Genomic DNA, 27,721 nt, shown 5'->3' on the forward strand with positions numbered 1-27,721 from the left:
TTATTTCATAACCATATCTTCAGCTAATAGTTTCGTAAGTTCACAACATCCTCCAGGCTAAATAAGGTCAAAGAAAAAAGAAGAAAAAGTAACGGTGTTGTGAAACTTCAGCAACGAGACAGTTTTCTGTTTTGTGTGAGGACACTTCTAATGTTCACCATTCCTATCCTACTCAAGTCTCGAGTTTTGATATCCTGAATCAGGAAATATGGCCTGCATGCCAACTCAGTCACTGAGACCACGTCTGCTCTTGTCAAAATAACTGGACTGCATACATGGAGATCTATTGGGTTGTTTTCAGATATGGGTAAAAATCAAAGTAGTGAGTATATTGATAGTTTTTATGTATCAGCCGTTAAATCATAGATCTTGTTCAGACATTTAAAGTGTGAGGTGAAAGTAATCTACCCTTTGTTTTCTTAATACTGTGAAAACAGGAAGATATTACAATTTGAAGTACCCTAGCTCCTCTGTGTTTAATGGACGTGTGGAATTGATTATATACTGCGTCTCGTCTTGTTTTTTAACTTCTTGTACACATAATACTGGTTGTGTACAGTAGGCTGTTTAGCTGCCAACATGTGTGGTATTGTATGTTAATTTTGAAATGTTTCCTGATGTCAAGTGCACATATGTCGTGGTGTGTTTGTTTCAGTGGCTCTCCAGATTAACCTAATCCCATGCACCTGTTGATTGTAACCTCTAAGAATTAAATGTTTTTATATTAGAGTTTTAAAATAGTCCCTGAAAAACATCATAATTTCCATAAGAAATAGAATGTAGATACTCCTGGTTAAATTATTGCATAGTAATTTACATCCATAAATGTGAAAATCACAAGGACATACTATATTACTACTACATCTTTTGAAATGTTATTTACATGGTATAGATTATGACTTTTTTTTTTACTTGTCATCAATTACCTATAAGCACCTATCGAAGTGTAAATCTACAGAGGAGTGTATTAGTTTATGTTGGAATGATAACAAGGTTGGTGTTCTCTTTCAGAGAGGCTTAACAGTTCAGGCCCTCTTGGAACCATAGGGGGATTAAACAATGCCCTCCCTCCCCCCATACCACGGAGGGAGTCCCTGTCCTCCGGGCCCAGGACCCAGTTCTCTACGTCTAGTGTGGGAAACTTACACAGTGAGTCCACAGTAGCCCCTACAGCACCCGCAATTCCGATACGCTATTACTCAAACGTTAATTTCAGGCCCATGGGTTGGCATGAACTGACTGGCAAAAATATACGAGTGGTGGATGCAAATCGAACAATTGCAGTGAGAGCCGATGACGAATATTGTAATGCATATGTGTTTTCATCTCGACCACTGAAATGTGGTGAAAAAATTGTGATACAGGTGTTAGGGATTGAGAGGACTTTCATTGGTGGACTGGCAGTCGGATTTACAGCCTGTGATCCGAGAGAGGTGAACACAGAGGATCTACCAGATGATTCCGACATTTTGTTGGATCGGAAGGAATATTGGGTGGTGAATAAAGACGTCTGTCGGACACCGGAAATTGGGGATGAATTGTGCTTTCATTTAACTCTGAACGGTGGGTAGAAGTAACGTCTGCTTCATAAGTTTGCATTGTGTATACTCTCTTCATTTTCATGCTCATTGAAATCATACATTTACGTACTGGTAAGGCATACATGTGCAATCGTAAAAATCCTTAATAATTCCAATGTTATTTATCACAGTTGTTTTGATTTGACAAAAATAAATCTTAATGAAAATTTACACATCAATAAATCCAAAAACGTTATGTATACATACGCAACTGAAAACAAATAACATATTGCTGGGAAACTATTCAAAGTTTTGAAATTGATAATACAGGTAATGAATTGGAATTATTAGGATCAAACATTCTTTTTGAAGAATTTATCAATGTGTAAAATCTGGACATATTACTCACAAACTTCGCACATTTATTCATAGTTTGTGAGTAAAATGTCCAGAGTTTACACATCGATAAATTCTTCAAAAAGAATGTTTAATCCTATAATATTATATGGATTTATAGATTTATTTTTATGAAAGGGAACAAAAATATGTGATATAACATTTGAGCTGTGGGTCTCTCTTCCTATTTTACACATTCTGACAGTGATCAACATACTTTGAATCTTTCATAATCATTTCAAGTCAGTTGACCTCAACATTAATTTCTCATGATGTGTTGTTGATCTCTTTTATTTCTTCAAGTTTATACTTTTGGATGCAGACGCTGTTGAATACCACATGATATCACTCACGAGAAACTTCCGTAATTTTAACCTCAAGGTGTTGGTCTCCAATTTTGACTTTATTAATTTCTTTGATAAATCTTTATATAGTATACATATGTGAATTTCACTACAGAATTTTTTTTGAAAACATTGCTGAAATAACTGAAGTTACACAAATAACGTGTGTTATAAAAAATGAAAGAGATTTCACACTTTCATTCATTATGTCTAACAAAAATAAATTTAAACTGTTACAACTCTAAAGGAGCAATTAGACAGTTCATTATTTAACTGTTCAACTTGAAAAAGAAATCTGTATGGTGTCTGTTTTGTTGAGAAGCGTAAAATTGCACTCTTCAACACATGCTGGTACAATTCAGATTTGGCAAGCAGCAAAACATTGAATAAAGAGAATTAGAGGGGAAATAGTACACACGAAAAGAAAAACCAAATGATTTACTTGCGAATTTATGTCCAGATTGCTATACATGTACAAGTAATAAGGATTACAGGAAATAATTCATTGATATCATCGTCACTGTCTGTGTGAGTATCAGGTTTATACAGGTATCAAAACTCAGCCTGTGTAATTCTACAATTCAAACTGCTATCAGTGAACTAGATTCTGCAAATCAAACTGCTATCAGTGAACTAGATTCTGCAAATCAAACTGCTATCAGTGAACTAGATTCTGCAAATCAAACTGCTATCAGTGAACTAGATTCTGAATTTTAAATACAGAGTGAGATGAAACCTAAGGTATGGAAATTTTTCTGTCAATTTATTTTTGTGAAATTGGGTCAGGTTGCTTTAAATAAATTTTTGCTTTTTGTGTTAGATTTTAATATTTTTTGTTTTATAAAGGAAACAAACAATACAGTGAATATATATATATATATATATATATATATATATATATATATTAGAATAAAATAAGTCCTTGGTATAGGCAAAATATAGGAAATAATTCAGATGAAGATTTCACATTTATTCCAAAGCGCTTTCGCTCTACGCTCTTCAGTGGAATTTAAAAGCAACAATAACATAACTAGACGTCGTTATTATGACATCTTAGTAAAAGACAACGTAAAATATTTGGTGCAATAAATGTTCAAAGAAAGTGCCAAAGTAATTATACATTATAATAATGTGTAACACATATTCACATGCTTACAAACATCTCAATTCACAAAACATTATGAATTCAATTATACATGTGACATTTATAGTAAATTATCCATTCAGTTTCGCTCGGGTTAAATTTAGTAATGAAATATTGTTCTTTTGTCTGCCTTAATTGTTTATTTTCTTGTATAACTTTATGAAACGGAATTTTTTTTAAATGTCCTCTGTCGCACACATCAAAATGTTCCCTACAGGGAGTGTTCCTCATAGATGGGTTCCTGATTGGCTGTTTATGGACACGTACTCGGTCGGATACTTTATTCCCGGTTTGTCCGATGTAGTTTTTGCCACATCCTTCAGAGGTCATACAGTAAATTACGTTTTTTGTTTTACAATTCATATTTAATCGAACTTCAAAAGTAATTCCGTTTTTAAATGTAATAGAATTTCCTTTTTGTAAAAAACCACAGGTTCCACAATGTAGGTCTTCACATTTGGAGACGGTAGATACTTCTTTATCAGACGTAAATCTAGCTTTGGTTAGGAGTTTCTTCAAATTTGATGGTTGTTTTCTGCATTAGATAAATAATGTCATTTTCCCAAATAATATCCTTTAGATTTCTTGATTGTTGTAGTACTGGGAAACAATTTTTCACTGTATTGAAGATATTGAAGATATTGTGATTTCTCGGATTATGCGTGATGGCAAAAGGGATGTTTGTGCGTAATGTTTTAGTATCTGATTTTCTGTTAACTTTCCGTAGCTCTGTGATAGGTATTTTTTTTTTACATTATAAATATATATATATATATATAAAAGCACAAAAACCCAACAACACCCTACTTTCTTAAAGTGTCGGATCTGAGAAGATACAAGGCCAATAAAGAAATTTATAAAAGCACTGAAAAGGCCACGACACTGTTGGTTATTTAAAACTCAAATTTTCGACGCAACCCGCGTCTTTATCAAGAGACATATATTACATAAACAAATAACTCACAAAAACGACAAGTATCGATAAACTACATTGGTGAGAAGAGTGATACACTATTGTACTGAGTGATAAAAATGGTGGTGGTTATGTCGAAAATTTGAGTTTTAAATAACCAACAGTGTCGTGGCCTTTTCAGTGCTTTTATATATATAAAATTATATATATATATATATATATATATATATATATATATATATAAGGTCTATTAGCCTTGGTCATAAAAAGAGACTTCATTCTTGGTGAACTAGCTTACATGTGTCAGAAGGATAATGTTGTCCGAGTAATAAAGGTCAATGTTATTCATTGAGGTCAAGGTCCATTGCTGCATTAAATGTGCATGGTCATATTCGGAAGCATAATATTTTACACACACATCTTGTTTTATATCATGGATTCATGGTAAAGATATTGATAAGTACTGTAGATATGTTATTTTACACGTGTACTAAATTACATGACTCATATAACATGAAGAATTCGCTTGTTGTCTGTTAATCAAGAGTTCTTACATGTATTTTAACGACAGATTGATTGATTGTTTTGCTGTTTTCCGCCACACTCAACAATTTTTCAGTTATCTGGTGGCACCCAGTTTTTATTGGTGGAAGAGAGAACCCAGATACAATGTACCTGGGAAGAGACAACTGACCTTCCAAAAGTAAACTTGGAAACTTTCTCACTTACCGGCGCGAGCGGGATTCAAACCCACGCTGACCAGAGGTGAGAGGCCGTGTGATGCTCTAACCACTCGCCCACGGAGGCCCCGTAACGACAGAAAAATAAAAGCAAATTATTTTATTTCACGAATGATACCTCTTGCGAAATTACGCGACAATAAATTCCTCATGTTTATTTGGGAATCTACAGTAATTAGTCTTGGGTCATTTGATGTTCGCTGGTTGTTTTTGTCTGCCCAACCCAATTCTGTTTATGTGAAGTTGCAAGACAACATAAAAAGTGTTCATTACTTTCACTTCGACCATTTAAATAGAGGACCAGATAAATAAAGCATCATGTAGTCTGATGTGTAACCAGGTGTTGTCAAACCTGCAGTCAATTTGTTAAGTCAAGCGGAACATGTTTTCTAATCAATATTTGTTTTGGAGGACAAGGAGAGATACAATTGTATTGATAACACACTCATAGAAAAAAACTGTGTACTAGTATTGCATGAATCAATATTGAGTCAGACCTCAAATTATATCAATATCATTAACTGGTATGTACATGATGCATATTTTTCATGTTAAAGGGTGTAAAAAAAAGTGTAATCTAGAATGTCTTAGAAAGCAGCATTAAGGATCCCTGACTCCCTGAGAAGATCAGGAAAGCACCCTTTTTCGATATGCCTAAGTGGAACAGGAAGAAACTCGTATCTTCTGCACCAACTGCTCTTGCTGGGTCCACAAGAACTGTAGTGGAATTAAAGGTCCAATCAGACCGGACCCACAATACTCATGCCCACAGCAAGACCAATGGACAGTAGGCCAGTAAGCGAGGTTGAGGTTGAAAGTGACACACTTGATGTGGTCGCTGACTTCTGTTACCTCGGAGATACCATGTCGTCCGGTGGGGGTGTGTGAGCTTGTAGCCTGGAAAAAGTTCAGAGAACTCCTTCCTCTCCTCTCAAACAAGCAACTCCCTGCTGCAATTAGAGGTCAAGTTTACTCCAGCTGTGTGAGGAGTGTCATGCACTATGATTCAGAAACGTGGGCAACATCAGCGCGCACCGTCAAGCGCCTTAAAAGTAACAACAGAGCCATGATAAGATGGACCTGCCTGGTCAAACCTGAAGAAGACATCCACTTTGAGACTCTTTTATCTAGGCTCAAAATAAGAGACATTGCTGAAGTTCTCCAATTGGGCAGGCTGAGATATGGCTTGGACACATTGAGTGCAGCACAAGCTGGATCTCGCAGGTCAGATGCATGAACATTGCAACACAGCGGGGTCAAGGCAGACCAAAACTTTCTTTGGGAGGAACTCATGAAGCGTGATCGTATAGCCCTGAACATGGACTCTACCAACCCACTGGATCGCCAGGCGTGGAGAAGAAGACTTCGCTCTTGACAGACAGGCCACACCCTCAACATGAGGATTAATACATGGCCTGTATAATCAAAACTGGTTGTAGATGATGATGATGATGATGATGCACTGCACTCTGGAAATACAGAAGGAGTTTTTAGCAGGTTAAGTGATCTGCCCCTGATTCATGTTATGACAGTGTTTGTTTTTGATATGCTAGTGGGTATATATATATATATATATATGTTCTGGTAAGGGGGTACTTCCAACCAGAGGTCACTTATTATTAGACTAAGGTTTAAGAATCTTATTTCATTAGAGTCCTATTTACACCTCTTTAATTTTCTACTTCAAAAAATTAAAAATTTCCAAAAAAAATTCTCCAGAACCATCATGGATACCATGTCTGTAGTGTTGTTATATTATTTCATTATAGTTACTCATGTTACTTGGGTGACATGGCAGCTAGCATTTGTTTATTGCCATCTTTGGTTGGTGTATCGAGCCTCCTTAAAGTGATGATTAACAGACCAAATTCATATTCCTGTGGAGAATGAAAGACATGTGGAGAAATTGTTAATAGATAATGATATAAACATTGTCTACATACAATTTTAACATTTTAAAGATTGAGTATAATTGGAACTTATACACAATTCGATGTAATCATGAATTTATGCTTCTGTGTGTACTACATTGGATAGAGAATATACTGATGAACTTTAAAAATGCAACACATCTTTTTTTCCACAAATAATTATTTTTGTATCATTATGATATTTATTGCCATCTTCTTTCACCATACGATCATACTGGCTTTGAAAATCCTTTACCTGTTGTACCAACAAACCTTATCCTCATGATGTGAGTAGCATTGCATGAAATTATCTGGGCACTATAAATAATAATTAAAAGGTAAGAAAACAAGTTTTGTTGTGATAAAACAATTCTGCTGGTGATAGCAGATGCAAATTGAACAGTACAGATAGAAAATAAGACTATTTCAATGAAATGAGAAATAAAGCTGTCAGTATGCTGGAATTGGATGGAATTAGCCAGTGAGCAGTAGCAAGACTTTTAATGTTCATCATATCTGTTCAATAAGCTGGTCGTTGTGAAGAGACTTTGAATGTTCATCATCGCTGTTCAATAAGCTGGTCGTTGTGAAGAGACTTTGAATGTTCATCATCGCTGTTCAATAAGCTGGTCGTTGTGAAGAGACTTTGAATGTTCATCATCGCTGTTCAATAAGCTGGTCGTTGTGAAGAGACTTTGAATGTTCATCATCGCTGTTCAATAAGCTGGTCGTTGTGAAGAGACTTTGAATGTTCATCATCGCTGTTCAATAAGCTGGTCGTTGTGAAGAGACTTTGAATGTTCATCATCGCTGTTCAATAAGCTGGTCGTTGTGAAGAGACTTTTAATGTTCATCATCGCTGTTCAATAAGCTGGTCGTTGTGAAGAGACTTTTAATGTTCATCATCACTGTTCAATAAGCTGGTCATTGTTCAATAAGCTGGTCGCTGTACAATAAGCTGGTCGTTGTTCAATAAGCTGGTCAATGATATGTTTGGACAGGATCAGTAAATGAAAGCCCAAAACCTGATCAACTGTTTTTGAGAACACCATGTCAACAAGCAAATTTAACATATGGCAATATCACTTCCAGGATAGGTTTTAGTCTGCTGTAACTATGGCAACAAACAAACATAAGACAATGTTATTCCAGGATAGGTTTAATCTGCTGTAACTATGGCAACAAGTGAACATACGACAATGTCACTTCCAGGATAGGTTTAATCTGCTGTAACTATGGCAAGGCAAATGATTGGACTTCATAGTAGGAACATTCATGCTAACTAGTATCAAGAATATTGAAATGTGCAGGGATCCACTGCAAAAGACTTTACAAAGGATTGCAACTTAAACCACATCACTGATGTCACAGAGTACAGCAGGCTAGACAGAGGCTGAATCAATGCCAAAACTGGACACGGGTCTTGTTTTCTGGCGAATCAAGATTTAGTGGTAGTAATGCTGACTGCAGATCTGAAGCTTACTGACATGTACCTGAACATACGACAATTGTGTCCTTGTACGTTACAGATTTGCTGGAGGTAGCATCATGTTTTGGGAGCGATTAGCACCAATTTTCGCTCACAGTTGGTTACTTTGAATGCAACCTTAACTACCTGGTGGTATGTAGACAAAATTATGCAGCCTGTGTTAGTACCATTAATGTAGCAAAGTAATGGATTAATTTTTCAGCAGGACAATGCATGCACACACACAGCAATATTGACCCAAAATTTCTTCCAAAATGAATCAATGTTCTTGATTGACCTGCTATGTCCCCGGACCTAAATCTGATTGAACTCTGAGGGACAAAATGTGTGTGTAGCCACCAACCTCAGAATTCATTCACAAGAACTTGGAAGGACATTGTTGGAAGAGTGGCATAGAAGTTAGAACATCCCCCAAAGGACCATTCGGAGCATCTGTCAGTCAATGACATGTCGCCTACGAGCAGTTATGTGCATTGTATCGGTGTTAATCAGTGTTAATCGTAGGGATACCCAGTATTAGTGACCAAAACCACATTTCTCTTGACTTCCATTCCTGTGTAGGGAATAACAATGACATTCAAAATTAATTGATATTTTATTTTAATCATGAAAGATCATATACCACATTTATTTTGTTTATTGAATCAATAACTAGCACAGAAAATTATCCACTATTAGAAAATCCATCAGTACATAATTTATGATCCATCAGTACCAGTACATAATTTATAATCCATCAGTACATAATTTATATTTTATCGGGGTCATCAAGTTCACACTTTTTCTTCTGCACCTATGATGCAAAAACATGAATACCACCAACAAAATAGGCACACATACATTATAAAACTATAAAAAACAAATTAACATCTTTGAAAATTTTAAACTAATTTCATTTGTCCGTAAATCATCACCACAAAACAATGTGTATGACTTCAGTGAAGGTCTTGCCCTATCATTAGGGATTGATATCCCCCCCCCCCCCCCCATTCATTTTGGGCATTAAAGACTCCATAGATGTATATCTGAATGTAAGAGGATACCGATCACTGTATCCATAGTGAACAGTAGCTAATGGTACCAGGAACTTTACAAATCATCATTAGGCTGTACCCTGGCGTTTACTATGAATGTATTAATGATTGACAGGTGATGGGTGAGTGAGTGGGAAAACCAGCGATCATCATCCCCATGATTCATGCTGTCTACAAGCAAGCATGGATGTCTAAAGAATGACTTATACGTCACTCGAACTTCTGCTTTGATATTAACCGAATGAGGCTATCGCCCTACCCTCACTAATGTTTTTAAACAGTTTTGAGCCTGTTTTATAAACCTATAAGATCTGAGCCTGTTTTATAAGCCTATAAGATCTGAACCTGTTTTATAAACCTATAAGGACTGAGCCTGTTTTATAAACCTATCAGATCTGAGCCTGTTTTATAAACCTATAAGATCTGAGCCTGTTTTATAAACCTATAAGAACTGAGCCTTTTTTATAAACCTATAAGATTTGAGCCTGTTTTATAAACCTATAAGATCTGAGCCTGTTTTATAAACCTATAAGATCTGAGCCTGTTTTATAAACCTATAAGATCTGAGCCTGTTTTATAAACTTATAAGATCTGAGCCTGTTTTATAAACCTATAATGTTTTAGTCCATTTTTAACATATAATTTAAACACAGGTTTGTTTTTAACCTTATAAGGTATGAGTCTGTTTTTAACCGTATAAGGTATGAGTCTGTTTTTAACCTTATAAGGTATGAGTCTGTTTTTAACCTTATAATGTATGAGTCTGTTATAGCTTTATAGAATCTTATAACCTTGTGTCTTGTCTTCTTTGGTAATTTTAGAAGTAGATCCATCATCTTTCTTTTTTCATTCCACACCAGACACCACTGTGTGACCCAAATGTTTATCTGCACAAAGAGGGGACTTTCTGAACTTAGATTATCACAAACTGAATGTCTTAATTCATGTATAGTTTTTATTTCCAAGAATCAGTGAAAATTGCAAAACCAACACCCCCTCAACTAACTTTCTCGGTTATTTCTAGATACATATGATATTTATCATTTTGCGAGTTATTTCCTACCTGTTGGTGGAAAGCTGGACTAGTAATTTGAAACATATGAATTGTTTCTGCTTAGTTGTTGTGTAAGAAAATGTTTTTATTGGAATATTAATTTTCAGGGGAAGTTCGTTACTCTAAGAACAACACCAAGGTCGCCACTCTGATGCATGTAGACAAGACTCTTCCTCTGTGGCTGTTTTTTGATGTTTATGGAAACATTCAGAAGATCCGGAGCGTTGGTAAACATTTTGGATTTTTGTTGGCAGTCTATATTAGTCATAGCAGTTTACAGTCTTTATGAACAGTAAATACTGTACAAAAACTTCTGAATGTCTGGAGTTTAAAGTGTCAGTAAACATTGTAGGCTTCTTGTTTATTGTTTTATTGCCTATTAATATAATCTGCAAAGTTCAACAAGTTGTGATGATTAATTTCTTGCTTTTTTTTCACATTAATAACCATGATAGCATATATACAGACTAAAACTCTGTACAAGGTAGGTTTATCTTATTAAGTTTTATCTATGTCTCTCTAGGTGTGACGACACATGTTCCCCCCATCCCACCCCGTCCGAGGTCCACACCGTTTATGACCCAGTCCAGCATGCCACAGCTGACAGTGACTCTCCCACCGAGAGATCCCAACACAGCACATGTACCAGTCAGTACCCCCACCCCAGCTTCGTCCGGATCCACTCCTCATCACTCAGGGCCGTCTAATTACAGCATGATGAGGAGCTACAGTGTTCCGACAGGAGTGACGTCGTCTGAACCGATGTCACCACATAAAAAATCTGGACACATTATGTCACTTCCTACATCTCCAGAGACAACCATGGACTTTAGTGCTGACAGTGAAGCCAGTGAGTGCACGGTGTGCTATGAACGGGCTGTAAATGCTGTGCTGTATACCTGCGGACACATGTGCATGTGCTTTGAGTGTGCAATTGTTGTTAAAAACCATAAAAGCGCCCTCTGTCCTATATGTAGGCAAGAAATTAAAGATGTGATTAGAATTTACAAGACATGACACCTGTGAATTAGCATTATTATTGTTTGTTATTACAAATCAACAGAGAGGAGATTCGTTGGATTAGCATACCTTGTCTTAAATGATAAATATTCATTTAGTATTGACTTTATTACAAATCAATAGAGAGAAGATTCGTTGGATTAGCATACCTTGTCTTAAATGATAAATATTCATGCCAGGTATAGTGCATTAAGTTTTTCTTCATTGAAAATGGTGCTTCTTGCAATGCAGGATTAATACTACATCTAGTTTTATGATTTTGGTTCAAAGCATTTTATGACTTCAACACTGTGCACAACTTTTGTTTTCCATAGTGTTACTGACTGTGCAATAACCAGAGTCAGAGGTACGGTTAAAGGTTCGGTATTGTGTTATGTCGTATGATATTGACTAGGGCAATATTGAGAATCCAAGTGTTAATTTAATGTGTATATGGACTCTTGGAGATGCACCTATTTTAAAATTTCATTGTTGATTTTTAATGGTGCTCACATATTCAAGTGTTATGTATAAAAATGGGCTGTAAATGATTTATTATCAAGTTGTTCATTTTTTGATAGATTTAAATTAATATATATTTCTACCGATTTTTTCTTGTTTAGTCACTTCCAAGCTGCATAAAACATAACTGACATTAGCATACTGAATACACCACATGGATATTTTGTTTTCCTATAAACAAGTTCTCTGCTTATTTTACATTCGATGATAAAATATATTGAGCTATGGGGTATAGTATTTCAAAATTGTCTCCAGCATATTCTGTCAGAAGCAACATCTCTTTTGAAGCTTGACTTTTCATAATGTTATTTAAAGCTTTACTTCAAAACTGAACCCTTTTTAAAAAAAATCTTTTACTTTTTGTATAGAAAAAATAAAGTACTCTATGGTAATTATAAAAATTTTGTGGAATAACTATGTATGTGCACATTTGTTATCAGTTACAAAGATTTGTAGATACCATATGATTTAAATTGCTATTTAGATGTGAAAATGATATATTTTTGTGTTATCACATTGCAGAAACACACTTGATAGAAATCTGCTCAGATTGTTGTTGGTAGACTCTTGTTTATGTTGAACTGAATGATATATATACTTATTGGAAAATGTTACATGTACCACACAAAGTAGCTACTGTTCACTGACTGCTTCTGATAGGTTTCTCAGGTAATCATCATTTTTGTTTGAAAAATCACTTTCTTTGGTGACTCTATATTGATATATTGTTATATGGCATAATGGACGTCAATTTCTTAACAAAAAAACAAAAAAAAAAACAAACAAACAAACGCAAAAAGGGAAACCCAAGAAACAAACCATTATATTGGATTCATCTGTTGCTATCCTCTTGTAGCATTTTGTGTTTGTACTGGAACACTGTATGAGGTTGTCTCCCTTTCATGTTTGACTGTGATATGACCCTGCGACACAGCAGGCCTGTAGCCTGTTGTCTTGCTGACATTAGATCCATAGCTTTGTTGGGTCTACACTGGAGCAGATCTGATTGCAATCCAAGCTGTCACTTGTTCAGCTTTTTTTCACTGCTGAACCACGTTTTTAAGAGTTCTTTTGTCAATATATTTGATTTCATGTGAAGATTTGCCTGTCATAGAAATTCAAGAGGAATTTGATTCTTACAACATGTGATTTCTGTCTTGATAAATCGGGATGATTCTTACATAATCCTTTAAAAGTGTTGACGTACTTGGAAATGACAATTTTGACATAAAATTCCACATTCTCACTCAGTTTATTCCTGTCATGCCACATGTATGAGGGATTGTGTTCAAGTTTGATGAAGTACTTCAAATATGAATAAATTATTGTTTAATTTCACTTCATACATGATTTTCCTTTTTACATTTCGTTGCCATAGAAACTTGTACATATTTTCTAGAGTGCTGTTACTGTCAGTAAATCCGTGGTAGTGGTTTCACTTGACTTGTACGTACTAAAATAAACATGGCTATTCCTAAATCTTGCTGTTATCAATATAATACACTTCTTAAACTTTGTATCTTTTAACAACTATGATATCAACAGCAGTTTAAGAGAAGTTTTTATTGACAATCACATTACTCCATGATGTACAATGAATATCACAAACATTAAAACAGTAAATGAGAAAACATGGAATTAGCTAAAATTCGAATTTAACTTCAATGCAGATGTTGGGTCTAAACCTTATTAAGATATTGCAGCAGTATCCCAAACTATATTTGATCAATGATGAGTTTAATCACTGAAACCTTATGATATTTTGAAGGAGATCATAATAGAAAATAATTAACTATGATATGTTTCAAATAAAAATTTACAACATTTGGTGATTGGATAGTAAGTAATCAGCATACCCATAATCAGCCAATGGCATACTCACAATCAGCCGATGACATACTCATAATCAGCCAATGGCATACTCATAATCAGCCAATGGTATTCTCATAATCAGCCAATGGTATTCTCATAATCAGCCACTTGCATACTCATAATCAGCCAATGGCATACTCATAATCAGCCAATGGTATTCTCATAATCAGCCACTTGCATACTCATAATCAGCCAATGGCATACCCATAATCAGCCAATGGCATACTCATAATCAGCCAATGGTATTCTCATAATCAGCCACTTGCATACTCATAATAAGCCAATGGCATACCCATAATCAGCCAATGGCATAATCAGCCGATGACATACTCATAATCAGCCAATGGCATACTCATAATCGGCCAATGGCTTACTCATAATCGGCCAATGGTTTACTCATAATCAGCCAATGGCATACTCATAATCAGCCAATGGTATTCTCATAATCAGCCACTTGCATACTCATAATCAGCCAATGGCATACCCATAATCAGCCAATGGCATAATCAGCCAATGACATACTCATAATCAGCCAATGGCATACTCATAATCGGCCAATGGCTTACTCATAATCAGCCGATGTCATACTCATAATCAGCCAATGACATACTCATAATCAGCCAATGGCATACTCATAATCAGCCAATGGTATTCTCATAATCGGCCAATGGCTTACTCATAATCAGCCGATGTCATACTCATAATCAGCCAATGACATACTCATAATCAGCCAATGGCATACTCATAATCAGCCGATGACATACTCATAATCAGCCAATGGCATACTCATAATCGACCAATGGTTTACTCATAATCAGCCGATGTCATACTCATAATCAGCCAATGACATACTCATAATCAGCCAATGGCATACTCATAATCAGCCAATGGCTTACTCATAATCAGCCGATGTCATACTCATAATCAGCCAATGACATACTCATAATCAGCCAATGGCATACTCATAATCAGCTGATGGCATACTCATAATCAGCCGATGGTAACTTATAATCAGCCGATGACATACTCATAATCAGCCGATGGCATACTTATAATCAGCCGATGGCATACTCATAATCAGCCGATGGCATACTCAAAGCATAATTGTATAAAGACTGCCAGAAACAAGCCAGCTACTTCAAAACTAAGGCAAAGAGGTCACCCGAGTTACTGTGGCCCTGCTGTTCAGCTTTTGTGATTTTTTAAAGATTTTTTTATCAATTTTTTTCGTACGAAAACTTTTGACCCCATATTGTGGTCCCAACCTAGCCGTAAAGGATCACAACATAACTGAAAATGAATTCACATAACATAGATATGCATCAACACCAATATGACTAACAGGATCTTGCTGTTCTGGATTAGACTAAGGTCACGAGGTCATTCATCATTGTATGATTTGAAAGACCCTATTCTACAAAAAATCTATTTTCAAAGTATGAAAGCGCTCGTAAATAGTTCAGGAGATATTGAATTGGTCAGAATTTTTATTAAAAGTAGGTTACACTTCGAGATCAAGGTCAGCAAAGTGTAACAAGGACTTTGCCATAAAGAATCTATATACAAAATATGAAAGATCTACCTTGAATAGTTCAGTAGATATTAAGTCCGGTTTCTTAAAAAGTAGGTCAAGGTCATAAGATCGATATGATTAAATCACAAGGCCCTGTCATAAAGAATCTATACGCAAAATATGAAAGCCCTACCTTGAATAGTTTCGAAAATATTTAATAGGTTACGTGTTCTTAAAAGTAGATCAAATTCCAAGGTTGTAGTATAAAGTTCATAAGAAATCTATATAGACAATATAAAAGATCTACCTTGAATAGTTCAGGATATATTGTATAGGTCAGAAATTTGTAAAGTCAGTCCAATTCTAAGGTCACAAGGTCAAACTTTACGGAATAATGAGGTCTAGTCATAGAGAACATATATATACAAAATATGAAAACCCTACCTTAAATAGTTCAGGAGATATTGAATAGGTACGGGTTTTTTAAAAAGTAGGTCAAACTTTTAAGGTCAAAATTTCACAATTTCTTGCCAAAAAGAATCTATATACAAAATATGAAATCCCTACCTAACATAGCTCCAGATATACCTTCTAGATTATGTTTTCTTAAAATTAGGCCAAACTCTTCAGTTCAAGGTCAAAGATCATGATATTAAATGAAAGGTGTCATAACATAAATATATACAAGATATGAAAGATCTACCCTAGATAGTTCAGACCATAATTGGCTGATGAATGGAGAGACTAAAACTATGAAAATGATACCAAAACAGAGAAAAAACGTGGAGATCAGACGTGAAAGGTGGAGGGTTTTGTCAACTTTACATACCTCGGCAACATAGCAAGCAACAATGGAGGAACATGTGAAGACATTGAACCCATGGTAAATACAACAATTATATACCATATGATGAAATTTAAAGAGGAAAAATGGAACACCAAGGACAAAAACATATATGATATTTTCGTATCAAAGACATGGAAGGGAACATCAACATCCATTGAAAGTCTCCTACATAAACCTTTGCCTATGAAATACATATGATGAGTGAAATGACCAGTTACAATAAATAGAAATATGCCATTGAACCAACACACACCACCATTAAATTCCATATCACAAAAACGACACAAAGCAGACATTGGACTGGGATCCTGTAGAAAAAATGCAAGGAATGCATTAAGTAGAGGGCTTTACATAGGATTAGTGGAAACTATAATTCTTAGTTTAATGGGTAGCGGCAAGGACATTGCTAAGGGAAGGAACATACATGTAAATGGCTGCTGTGAGTACATGACTCCATATTCTTCTTGTTAAGAAGATCAAGCAAGTTAATTTGCCAGGTGCAAGTGTATATTGCTTTACCCTGGTTTATTGTTTTCAAATTATTAAACACATATACATATGTACAATGTATGTATTACCAAATTGAAAACGCACATGCTAAAAATAAGGTTCATGCGAGTCGCCACTACTCTGTAACAGGAAAGGAGAAAATTATGACTGGACTGGGAATTGAACCCCTTCATTACTAGTCAGCTGCTCTAACCACTAAGGTATCCAGGCCAATATCTACTGTCCATATAGCCGAAAGTACTATATTCTTCCCGCCTTAAATTGTCTTCGCCCTCGACGACACACAAATAAGATTCATTTGCTCCTGACAGAACTTTCACCTGAAGTCCAGGGGTGGTCAACGGCAAATATAACACGAAAGGGGAATAACTATGGCTGGACGAAGAATCAGTCCAGGGATCCCTGCAGTACTAATTCGGTGTTTTAACAACTGAGCTATCCAGGCCAATATCGACATTCCATATGCTAGCAGCCCAAACCCTTACAATTTACTAGTATTAGCCAAAATCTTCGTATTTCCAAGTAACAGGGTTGTCTCGTTCTCTAAATGTGGGGATATACAAACAGTTGATCTGAAGAAAGTTGAAAAAGTAGCAAGTTTAATACACATAAACAATATGACAGACGCAGACAAAATGTTGCTCTAATAATCTTTAGTTGATTTTTTTTTTGATCTTTCATAATTTAACAGTAACGGCAATCCAAAGGAAAAGAAAAGAAATAAGCCTTGACTACCGGTGAAAATTATATGAAGGTAAGATAATATCTGTAGCGGAAAAATCTGATATAAGTAACCCAAAAGCCAGGTGGATCCGGTGATAGAGGAGAGCTTAAGGTAAATCGTCAGCTGGTGTCTTTCTTTCGTGCTCGAAATTGCAATATTTTTCTTTGTACGGACTTCTCTTGCAATAATAAGGAACATGAAAATATTAAGAATAATCATGATGGCAACAGGAATGGAAAAGGTAAAGATATTAAGATATAGGCTTGATATATAGCAGGATGACAATGAGTAACCTGAATTTTGGTCTAGGTAGAAAAATCGACTGACTAGAATATTCGTTATTGTACAAAACATTGGAACCACAAAACTGCACGCGAGGTTAATCAGAAGTTGCACTGGGGGCCGTCTACCGGTTTTCGTAATATTCCAGGATGTTAATGTTCGGAATATTAAGAAACAGGACATGAACATCAGACTCACCACTTCTAGCCAGAGAAACTGGGTTAAACCTCCCATGATAATACATAAGATAGGGTAAGAGCGAGCGAGTTTGGAGACTGAATACACTGCATTCGCAAGCAGCAGGGTAAAGGAGAGAGCCATCATGTTATACTTATGGAGAGAATCTGCTTTTTGGAAAAATATATGTGATAATAAAGTGGCCAAGCATCCAAATGAAGAAAGGATTGTACAGACAAAGGACAAATATTTCTCCTCGAGGTCAAACTCTTGGATTTTTAGCGAACTTCTTCTTGCTATTTGATACTGTTCTACACACACCTCTACTTGACTTTTGTCGTCTGACTCCCTAAAATACTGTGATTCTACATAGAAATCAAAGTCAACAAAATAAAGAGTGAAATTAGATATCACTACATGAAATTTAAGCTTATCTATTACAAGTCTTGGACAGAGAGACCAAGCAGCGATCATTGAAGAAGTGAGAGTAGTCTCTGTGGAAAAACATACTGTAGTTTCGTAAACCTTTCCTCTGTAAAACCCAGATTTTAACATAACATCTCTAGTCATGGGGTTCTGCAAACATTGCAATGCATTCATGGTAGCTTCAAAATAATTCGAAAATGATTGTCCCAGATGCCAAACAAGAAAATTGGAAACAATAGAACCATCTATCTCATTCAGTCTTTTGTTTAGATGATGTATGAAGTTACTATAGTCATGCCAAACAGAAACAGAAATTTCGATGTTTGCAACGAAGTAATATGATTCCTCGTCCCATAGCCTTTCATCGGGGTGGTGAAGTATCCACAAAGTACAGAGATAGTCCCACAGTCTGTGTAGGAGCAAAAACTTCTTGACGAAACGAAATATATCTACAGAAGAAACTTGTGAGCTCGACGAATGGTTGGAAGTGGGATAAAATATAAGATTTATTTCGTAATTGTTTTTCTTAATCACCCGATGAATGGAAATGCACTCCGAATCTGTGTACACCATTCCTTCTTCACAAACAATGGGAAGACAATCATCCTGCAATAATCAAATAAAGAGAGATGCCACGTTGAAATATGGATTAAAAATCTTATTTAAATTTATTTATTCTGAAGAAAATAAGTATAATTGCCATTTAAAAAAATGCAAGAATTATAAAAAAGAGAGCGTTTGTTCATTTGTTGATTTACGCCCCTTTGAGAATTTTTCATTCATATTGAGACGTCATCAGCGGTATGTGAAGTGCTACTATAAATATCTGCGTGACGCTCAGAAGCAGAGTAGTAGGAGCGGTCTTTATCGTGCCACAACACCTAGTGTCATCCGAAAGACCCGTGACTCTCACTTTATATCCAGCGTTTGCCGAAGAAACAATCATTACTGACGTCGAAATCTTAGGTCTGACGCAACCAAGACACTGGTGGAGTTCACGCCCACGACTTCCTAGTGACGAAGCGAACGCTCCAACTACTGAGGCACTGCAGCCGATGCCATTAGCAGAAAATGACAAAGAATTTACTAGTAACAAAAGATTCTATAACGCTAAACGTGATTTAACACTAGTAGTTTCTGAATTTAACTTACCACACGAGATTCATATAATGAATCAACAGAACACTCTGTCCCTTTATCTGGGATTTCCACTTCGTCGTTGGCTTCAAAATCGATTAAAGCTGAAAAAGATACCAACTTGGCTCTCCAATTAAATGTTTCAATGGAAGATATACACTCCATTGCTAGATGATTAATCCAATCTGGGATGTTACACATGGCACAGAAGACATTTTTGTACAATTTCCTCTCAAATGTAAAACTACAATCTAAATAAACGTGCACTACACCTGAATGACACGCATTCAAGATCTTGCTATCAAAATGTTCCCATTGTCCAGATTCATTACAAATGCTGACATACGATTCCTTGATTACACATTCACTCGTCTGTGTGGATGGTGGTGGAATATATACCACGTTGCAGAAGGAATTGTTTTTATAAACGACCGATTGCAGCTCAGGGAATGAACGCCTTTTTAATAGTATTTGTTTCGAAGAGCATATCAACGTTGACTTCCACGGAATAAGGCTATTCATATGTTCTCCGTTACAAACGGCACAATCATGATTTTTGAAAGTTTCATTGGAAATAGTAGAAAATACCGGTTGGTACAAATACAGATCTTTTTCTTGTAAAGACTGCTCACATCTTTGGCGTGTTCTAAAGTCGCCGTAATTGAAATGACATTTGGAGATCATATAAAACGATCTCGTGGAACGGTGTAAGCTTTGGTTATTAACCTGTGGTGTGATACACTGCAACGATACATTAACGTATTTAGAAATCATATAGTCATTATAATCAACATATGATATATAGTCTGGTGTTGTTTTTGCATCTTGCTGGTAAAGTCTCCAAGGACAGCAATTCTTCTTTCTGGTACATTCATATTCACATTTACAACGGGAGCAACTTCGAAACGGTAAGGTAAAGGTGAAGTTTCTCATAAAACGCTTTCCAAGGCACATATCTTGCCCCGGACAAAATAATAAGTGAGATTGAATGTAAAATCTCATTGTATCATCATGGATCCATTCCGTCAGGTTGTGGACATATTCCTTCTCCTCCATTGTAGGTTTTGTAGAACCACCGCCATTCATCCAAGGATGAAAAGAAAACTGACATGAAGGAAACGGAAGCCACCAGGCAAGTGATACAGCCCATATAAATGTGCCCTTGAAAATACAAAGATGAGTAGAAAACATAACGGGAGTCTCTATGTACAGCACGAATTCTAATATGAAAAATGTATCTGAATTCTGAAGTACAATGAAAAAAATTATAACACGAAACATCAAGGAGCTACAGATCGAACTCTCTTCTGTAAAATGGCTTCTATGAGAGAGAGAGAGAGAGAGAGAGAGAGAGAGAGAGAGAGAGAGAGAGAGACTTGTGTTAAGTTCTTGTTCTTACATAGCATATTGTTTTTTAGGTGATTGATAAAATTGTATGATTTCCCACCATTGATTTTGGAGTTGTCATTTACTTGCCGAAGGACCTCCCCACTTTAGCTGTAGCTTGTGGTCCTTTTTTACCACCCCTCTTTTCAAAGAAAAAATGATTCATCAATTTTTCTTGTTGATGATAATTAAACACTGATGTATCTCCCTTATGTTCACAGTTCTTTCCCCCTGGGAGTTTGGAAGAAGGGTAGAAAACTACATTTTGAATAGTTACCTTCAGCCTAAAAACTAAAGAATTATTACCCTAATTGATACGGCTTTCCTTTATTCATGATATTTAAATCCCACAACAATGTGTTATTCATACAACTTCAACTTGTTAAAATTTCCTGACGCGCCTGGGGCTATTTTTAAAACATTGTTGTGACGTCAGTTCATTGTTTTGACAGTACTTTATTTTTCATACTGTACTGAACATAGTCCAGTATTATTAAGAGCAGTCCAGTATTATTAAGAGCAGCCCAGTATTATCAAGAGCAGGCCAATATTATGAGAAATACTGGACTGACAGTAAAAACCAGGAACAAAGACCACTCTTTGTTGTTCGAGAAAACATATTTATTATTTATCAAATACAATATTCAAGGCATGAAATATTCCAGTAAATTATACGAAATGAGTGTTTCATGAATAATCCGATATAATCCGGATATGAAATCGTTAAGGCACCACAGTTATAAATCCATGTCACAATCATTCATTTAAACACATGCACATTAAAGTCGCAAATTCACTGTTACAGCCCCGGCAGTGATGTTTATTTCTTTTCTCGATCCAAAGGAAACACTTTCATTGAGCTTCACTTTTTTCGGCTCCGGCGGGGACACTGTGGACGGTTTCTGAATAAAATCACTAACACTGTAATTGTTCATCGGAGGTGCGTTTGTAGTTGCGAATCGCAGATGACCTGACGAATCTTTTATTTGCTCTCAAATGATGCTGCAGTGATATGATTATTTTATACACTGTGTTCGGATAGTACTCTTTTCCTGCCTTATTTCGTACTTCAAGAATAAAGAATTTCAATGCCGAATTCAAATGTTCATTCGACATAGTCAGAAGTTCGCCGTGCCATTTCCGCGCGTTTTTCCAAGAATTAAAGACGTTCACTGCCCAACGTGTCTTGTTAATGGTATTGGCAGGTTTGGAGTTCAAAACAAAGTCTTGTACATCGTGTTCCTGTAAAGGCAATGCAAATCGCTCGAAATTGTCCACTTTCTCTATTTCCTGTGAGGCCTGAACTAAGAGGTCATTGTCTGCATCTGATATATCAGAAAAACAGTCACTTTTAAGGTCAAAGTTCAATTTAAAATTTGGTTTCTTCCCTCTTTCTTCCTCTAAATCCAGAATATCATTCAAAATAGCATCAGAATTCTCGTCTGCTAAATCCGTAGTAGTATCGCGAAATTTATTTTGAGTAAGAGGGTAGTCATCATTGTACCATAGTTTGGCATGCTTTCCTTTGTTAAAAGTGTGGGTTATCTGTACATAACCACACTGTTCTTCAAACCCCGCCCACATTCTCGAAAGAAAAAAAACATCATCACAGTCCACTGTATGAAGTTCCTCCAGATCAAAATTGCACATATCAAACACGGATAACTGACTCGGATTAAGTTCTCCAAATACATTATAGATATTCGCACTGAATCTCACTTAAACCTTGATACAAGATAATATCGTCAATGGTCTCGTCCCAAAGACTTTCTATTTCCACATTCTCCACAAGTCGAGAAACACGTGTACGTAGAAATACGGGTAGCATTTATAAAGAATTTTATAAAAGACCCAGTCACGTGATAAGAATGCGTTTGAGAGATAAACTTGTTTAGCGGACAGAGTGAATCAGACTTGTGTTTCTTTTATGGTTTCGCATCTTACAATTCTTAATTTTTTCTCTCTTATGTTTCACCATTTTTAAAATCTATTGTATATACATGTAAATATTTTTCCAGCCAATTTAGACAAAATATGTATTAGAATGAAGGATATCAAATAGGATTTTCAAAAGAGTAACCACCATTATCTGTTGAATATATTGCTAAATTTTTAAACAGAAAAATGTATGAATATGGGTTATAAGAATATTATTTGCATTTTTAAATTTCAATTCTTAAAGTCAATGCCGGTACTAAAAGTTGGAGAAAGCGTAAATGTTAAATAAAAATATCAAAACCAACAGTCCAAACATTTATATGCACTTTAAAAACGGCTTTTTAAAAACAATTAATGAACATACATTTTTCGGTGATAGAAAGTCATTATGATAGAAATATATGGTGTACAAAGTGTAATTTAAATACATAACAATTGGCATCATATTGTAAACAGGCGACCGTGCTTCCGAAAGCTATAATAAAATATAACGAATAATAGTAAACTATGGTACAAGTCACTTACCCCATATAATTTTGCTGATTATGTGCAGATACCTGATGTGCGTGGTCATAATGACACTCGGGAGCTACGCTCCCTCGTGTTATTATGACCACACCCATCGGGTATCTGCACATAACCAACAATATCATATGGGGTAACTAGTACTCTGAGTCCATTTCCTCAAGGCACCCGAACTAAATGCTAAAAGAGGGATGCGGCTTCTGTTTTTATACCAGTTATAAGCCTACGTGTCAGTATCATATTATTAGGGTTCCCAGAAAGGAACGTAGGGAATCAATGTTTTGTTTTATCTAAAACATTCTTTCCGAACACCCTTCACGTCCCCTCATTCACCCAAAAAAGAAAACCTGTTTTGCTGAGTACAGTCTTCAGACAATAGAAGCGTTCGAATCGCTTTCCATGAAGAACAAAACCCTGTTTTGAGGAGTACCGTATTATGACAATTGAAATGATGAGCTAACAGTTTTTTGTGAATTAAAGACAAGATTTGACCTTGTGTGCCATTAAAGTTAATGAATTCCTAATATATCAAAATTATTAAAAACAAATCAGAAACGAAAGGTGTAAATATATTTGTCTATACCAATGATTATTTGTACGTGGTTTTTTGTGTGCGTTTAAATGCATTTGTTTTTAGATAGAACAATGTTTTAAGTAAGATTCAAGACTCGATGGTCTATTGTGTCAGATACGGGACTGATCAGTCCCGTATCTGACATAATAGACCATCTTCGTCTTGTATCCCTTACATAGACACCTACCGTTGGCGTACTCTCTAGATATATTTACTTTTTAATTGTTTTCTATAATATGCTGTTTTCCAAAAAAAAAAAAAATAACTTTGATAGATGAACTTCGGATCATGCAGCTTTAAGGGATAGAATAGATTGAATTGCCTGCCATTGAGAGAGAGAGAGAGAGAGAGAGAGAGAGAGAGAGAGAGAGTTTTGAAATGTATTCTTTGTCGATTAAAATCCAAATCCAAATAACACTGGGACGTAGCAACAGGAAGAGAAAGGGACTGTCTCTCCCCCCGTCTCCCCTATCTGGTATGTATACATGTAGTCGACAATACCTTGCGGCCTGACAAGTATTTCGAGCATTAGCGTGGTACAGATTACCACGTGGCTGATTTGATATTCAGCAGGTCAAGATGAGGCCACGACAGGTAAATGAGGTAGAAAGAAAACGTAGTTTTTGCAGAATTTTATGAATTTCATCACTGACACGAGATTGTCCGGTCTTGTCTTATGGATATAATTTTCTTTATTACGAAAAATAATTGTGATAGAAAGGAAAAATCTGGACAACTTTGTGGTCAATATAAACAAAGGCTTTAAAAACCGATCATTCGGTGAATATCAATAGAGATTTAACAAAAAACGGACAACACCGACTTCAGAAGACGGTGTAGCCCTTAATGTTAACAAACCTTTCAGTAAAATAAAATACCAAAACCTGTAAGTTTAGGTATTAATGAACATCTTAGGGCCTTGTGAATGGCAAAATTCAAACTTTCATGTTTTACTAAATCATCGGGGGCCATATGTCACAGCTAAAGTGGAGATGTCCTTTTTTGCTAAGTTTATTTACAGATAAATAGCTGAATGCGCAGTTTTTCAGCGAATATTTCATAATGATTGTTTTACATATAATTTTAAAAGTTTTGTTCAGTAGTTTTATTATTTCGTTGATAAATGACCTCTTTCAATTTCAACTTTTTCTAACTATATCTGTGATATAATAAACAAAGCGAATAGTCATGCGTGGTGAGTTGACAAAAATGCTTTAATCATAATGTTTGATTTTTAAACATTCAAAATTGATTATTGTATTTGCAAGTTGTGGAGAAATACAGTGAACTCGAAATAAAAGACACCACAGAGTCGTCCACTTCTGCTTCATACTTAGATATTTTCTTGAAAGTAGATATTAACGGCAAACTAACAACTCAACTTTATGATAAACGGGATGATTTCAGCTCCTCCATCGTCAACTTCCCATATTTAAGTACCAATATCTTATTATTACCTGCATATGGTGTTTATATCTCTCTACTGATTCGATACGCAAGAGCTTGTTTTGCTTATGGTCAGTTTTTAAATCGAATCAGGCTACTGACAAACAAGTTGATGGTGCAGGGGTTTCAACAGTCTCGTTTAAAATCAGCATTTCGCAAATTCTACGGTCGTTATAACGATCTAGTTCGTCGATACAACCTATCATTGAGTCAAATGCTGTCAGACTGTTTCATAGAGATTGTCAGGGCGTTCTTTACACACTGATTTTGACTACGGATAACTCCGTTTACCTGATCAAGATATGGGGATCACCGTGGGTGTGACCGGTCGACATGGGATGCTTACTCCTCCTGGGCACCTGATCCCACCTCTGGTGTATCCAGGGGTCCGTGTTTTCCCAACTCTCTATTTTGTATTGTTTGTAGGAGTTATGAGATTGATCACTGTTCGTTATTTTCACCTTTCATACACACTCATGGTGTAAATACATCTGAATGATTTGAAAAATTCCCACCACTTTAAATTTGTTTTGTCGATCCATCAAAATGATTTCATATTGTATGTGACAAGTGTAATAATAGTAAGACAATTGAATCTAGTTCTTACAATAGTGGTATCGGCGGTGAAGTAGATGGTGATGTGACCGGTAAAACCGGAGACAGAGCAGTATCATAACGGTAAAAATTCTGTTGTCATGATTTTCTTCTCTTTTGATGAAAGTGATAATCATCATTCAAGAGTGTTTAGTGAGCGATATTGATAGCAGCAATTTTGATAGTTTCCAAAAATCCTATCATTTTATTGTTAGGCCGTTCTTGGCACTCTGATTTTGACTAGGGATAACTCTGTTTATCTGATCGAGATATAGGGATCACGGCGGGTGTGACCGGTCTACCTTTGGTATATCCAGGGGTACGTGTTTGCCCAACTCTCTATTTTGTATTGCTTATAGGAGTTATGAGATTGATCACTGTTCGTTATCTTCAACTTTCGTTTTACCTACACAACGAGTCACGATGGAAGGAGGAGTAAAAACCGAACTTGAAAAAAATACAGAAACAAGTGTCCGAGCTAGCATTAGCTAGACCACTTCCAAAGTCATTATACATTAGGGCTGACAGAAATTTACCTGAGTTTAATGGAAGACCTGTGAAAGACTGACCCAGATGATGAGGATTGGTTGATGAATGTTAGAGAACTCTTATACAGTATCCAATCAAATTATAAGAAAACCGGATTCGTTCTTATCATCTGGAAGAAGCAGCTAAAAGTGAAATGAGATTTCAACCAATCAAATGTAAATAGACATCTGAAAACATTTTCGCCATCATTGAAAGTGTAGGCCTATACCCTGTACGAGAAAGTATTTCACAGTTAAGGCAATCTTTCAATGAAGGTATACAGAAAGACACTGAGAACATCATTAGCAAAATTTGCAAAGAAATGTAGCGGACAGTATAAGACGGAACTTATACTGCCTCGCTAGTAAGCTAGCTTTTCTAGTGATGTGGTAGAGTCTCTTTCTTGATAACTCAAGTTAAGCAATGGCTAGCGTGATCAGCACTTGGCTGGGTGACCGCTACACGTTACAAATTGGTGGCTGCGTAGTGACTCTGGTGTTTGGCGGGATGCCTGCTTCAGATAAAGTCACTTCGGAGGTCAGGGTACGGATGTGGATTCGTCCGGGGACGACGGTGGTTGTAGTCGGGAACGGCAAATGCCGTTACTGAGCAGGTGCCAAACACTCAGAGAGGACTCACGGTAAGCTTCGGGACGAATCTTCCCTGAGTGGGGGGGGGGGGGGTTGGGGGGGGTTGTAGCGGACAGTATAAGAAGGAACTTATACTGCCTCGCTGGTGAGCTAGCTTTTCTGATGATGTGGTAGAGACTCTCTTGATCACGCAAGTTAAGCAACGGCGAGCGTAATCAACACTTTGCTGGGTGATCGCTACACATTACAAAAGGAAGTAAGATTAAATATTTCAACAAAATCCTAATGGACAAATTTGTTGATATTGTGCGAGGTCCGCGATTGATGAGAGAACTACATAAACATGCCTTTGAACATTCCAAACTGCCATTTCTGGAATTTTGAGGACAGATTCGACGGTGGGTTGATGATAAGTCGACTACAGAAGCTTCCACGAAAGTAAACAAAGTGTTGTTGAGTGTTTCACTTCTAATCAAGAGCTGCTAGAAGTTCCGAAGAAGAAACAAGATTTATGAAAACAAGAAGAACAACAGATTGACTTTTTAATTAGGATGTCTCAGTCAACTCAAGGAAACGTTAGAGGTGGA

At 36.1% G+C, this 27,721-nt stretch overlaps 2 protein-coding genes and 1 long non-coding RNA gene across 6 annotated transcripts in view; 2 read left to right on the forward strand and 1 right to left on the reverse strand.

Moving 5' to 3' along the window:
- Positions 1-13,544, forward strand: part of LOC125657889 (protein neuralized-like) — a 37,004-nt gene extending 23,460 nt beyond the window's left edge. For 2 of the 4 annotated variants that reach the window (XM_056148718.1, XM_056148717.1), the window contains exons 3-6: positions 302-322; positions 1,012-1,563; positions 10,652-10,771; positions 11,068-13,544. In XM_056148718.1, coding sequence (XP_056004693.1) covers positions 302-322; positions 1,012-1,563; positions 10,652-10,771; positions 11,068-11,561 — 1,187 coding nt within the window. In that variant the 3' untranslated portion in view covers positions 11,562-13,544. The remainder of the gene's footprint in view (positions 1-301; positions 323-1,011; positions 1,564-10,651; positions 10,772-11,067) is intronic. The other 2 variants (XM_048888776.2, XM_048888775.2) reach the window with 1 other exon arrangement.
- A 1,600-nt stretch (positions 13,545-15,144) lies between these two features.
- LOC125660243 (uncharacterized) lies at positions 15,145-20,344 on the reverse strand. The gene is made up of 2 exons (XM_048892077.2): positions 19,569-20,344; positions 15,145-19,022 (listed from the first exon to the last, which is right to left on the reverse strand). The coding sequence occupies exons 1-2, from the start codon at positions 20,325-20,327 to the stop codon at positions 17,451-17,453; spliced, it is 2,331 nt and encodes a 776-aa protein (XP_048748034.2). The 5' UTR covers positions 20,328-20,344; the 3' UTR covers positions 15,145-17,450.
- LOC130050078 (uncharacterized) lies at positions 16,214-21,064 on the forward strand. Its single transcript, XR_008798465.1, has 3 exons — positions 16,214-16,333; positions 17,499-17,561; positions 20,615-21,064. It is a non-coding gene; the product is annotated as an uncharacterized LOC130050078 (long non-coding RNA).
- The last annotated feature ends 6,657 nt before the right edge of the window (positions 21,065-27,721 follow it).

The sequence above is a fragment of the Ostrea edulis genome, chromosome 9 (genome assembly GCF_947568905.1).
Source record: "Ostrea edulis chromosome 9, xbOstEdul1.1, whole genome shotgun sequence".
Classification (NCBI taxonomy): domain Eukaryota; kingdom Metazoa; phylum Mollusca; class Bivalvia; order Ostreida; family Ostreidae; genus Ostrea; species Ostrea edulis.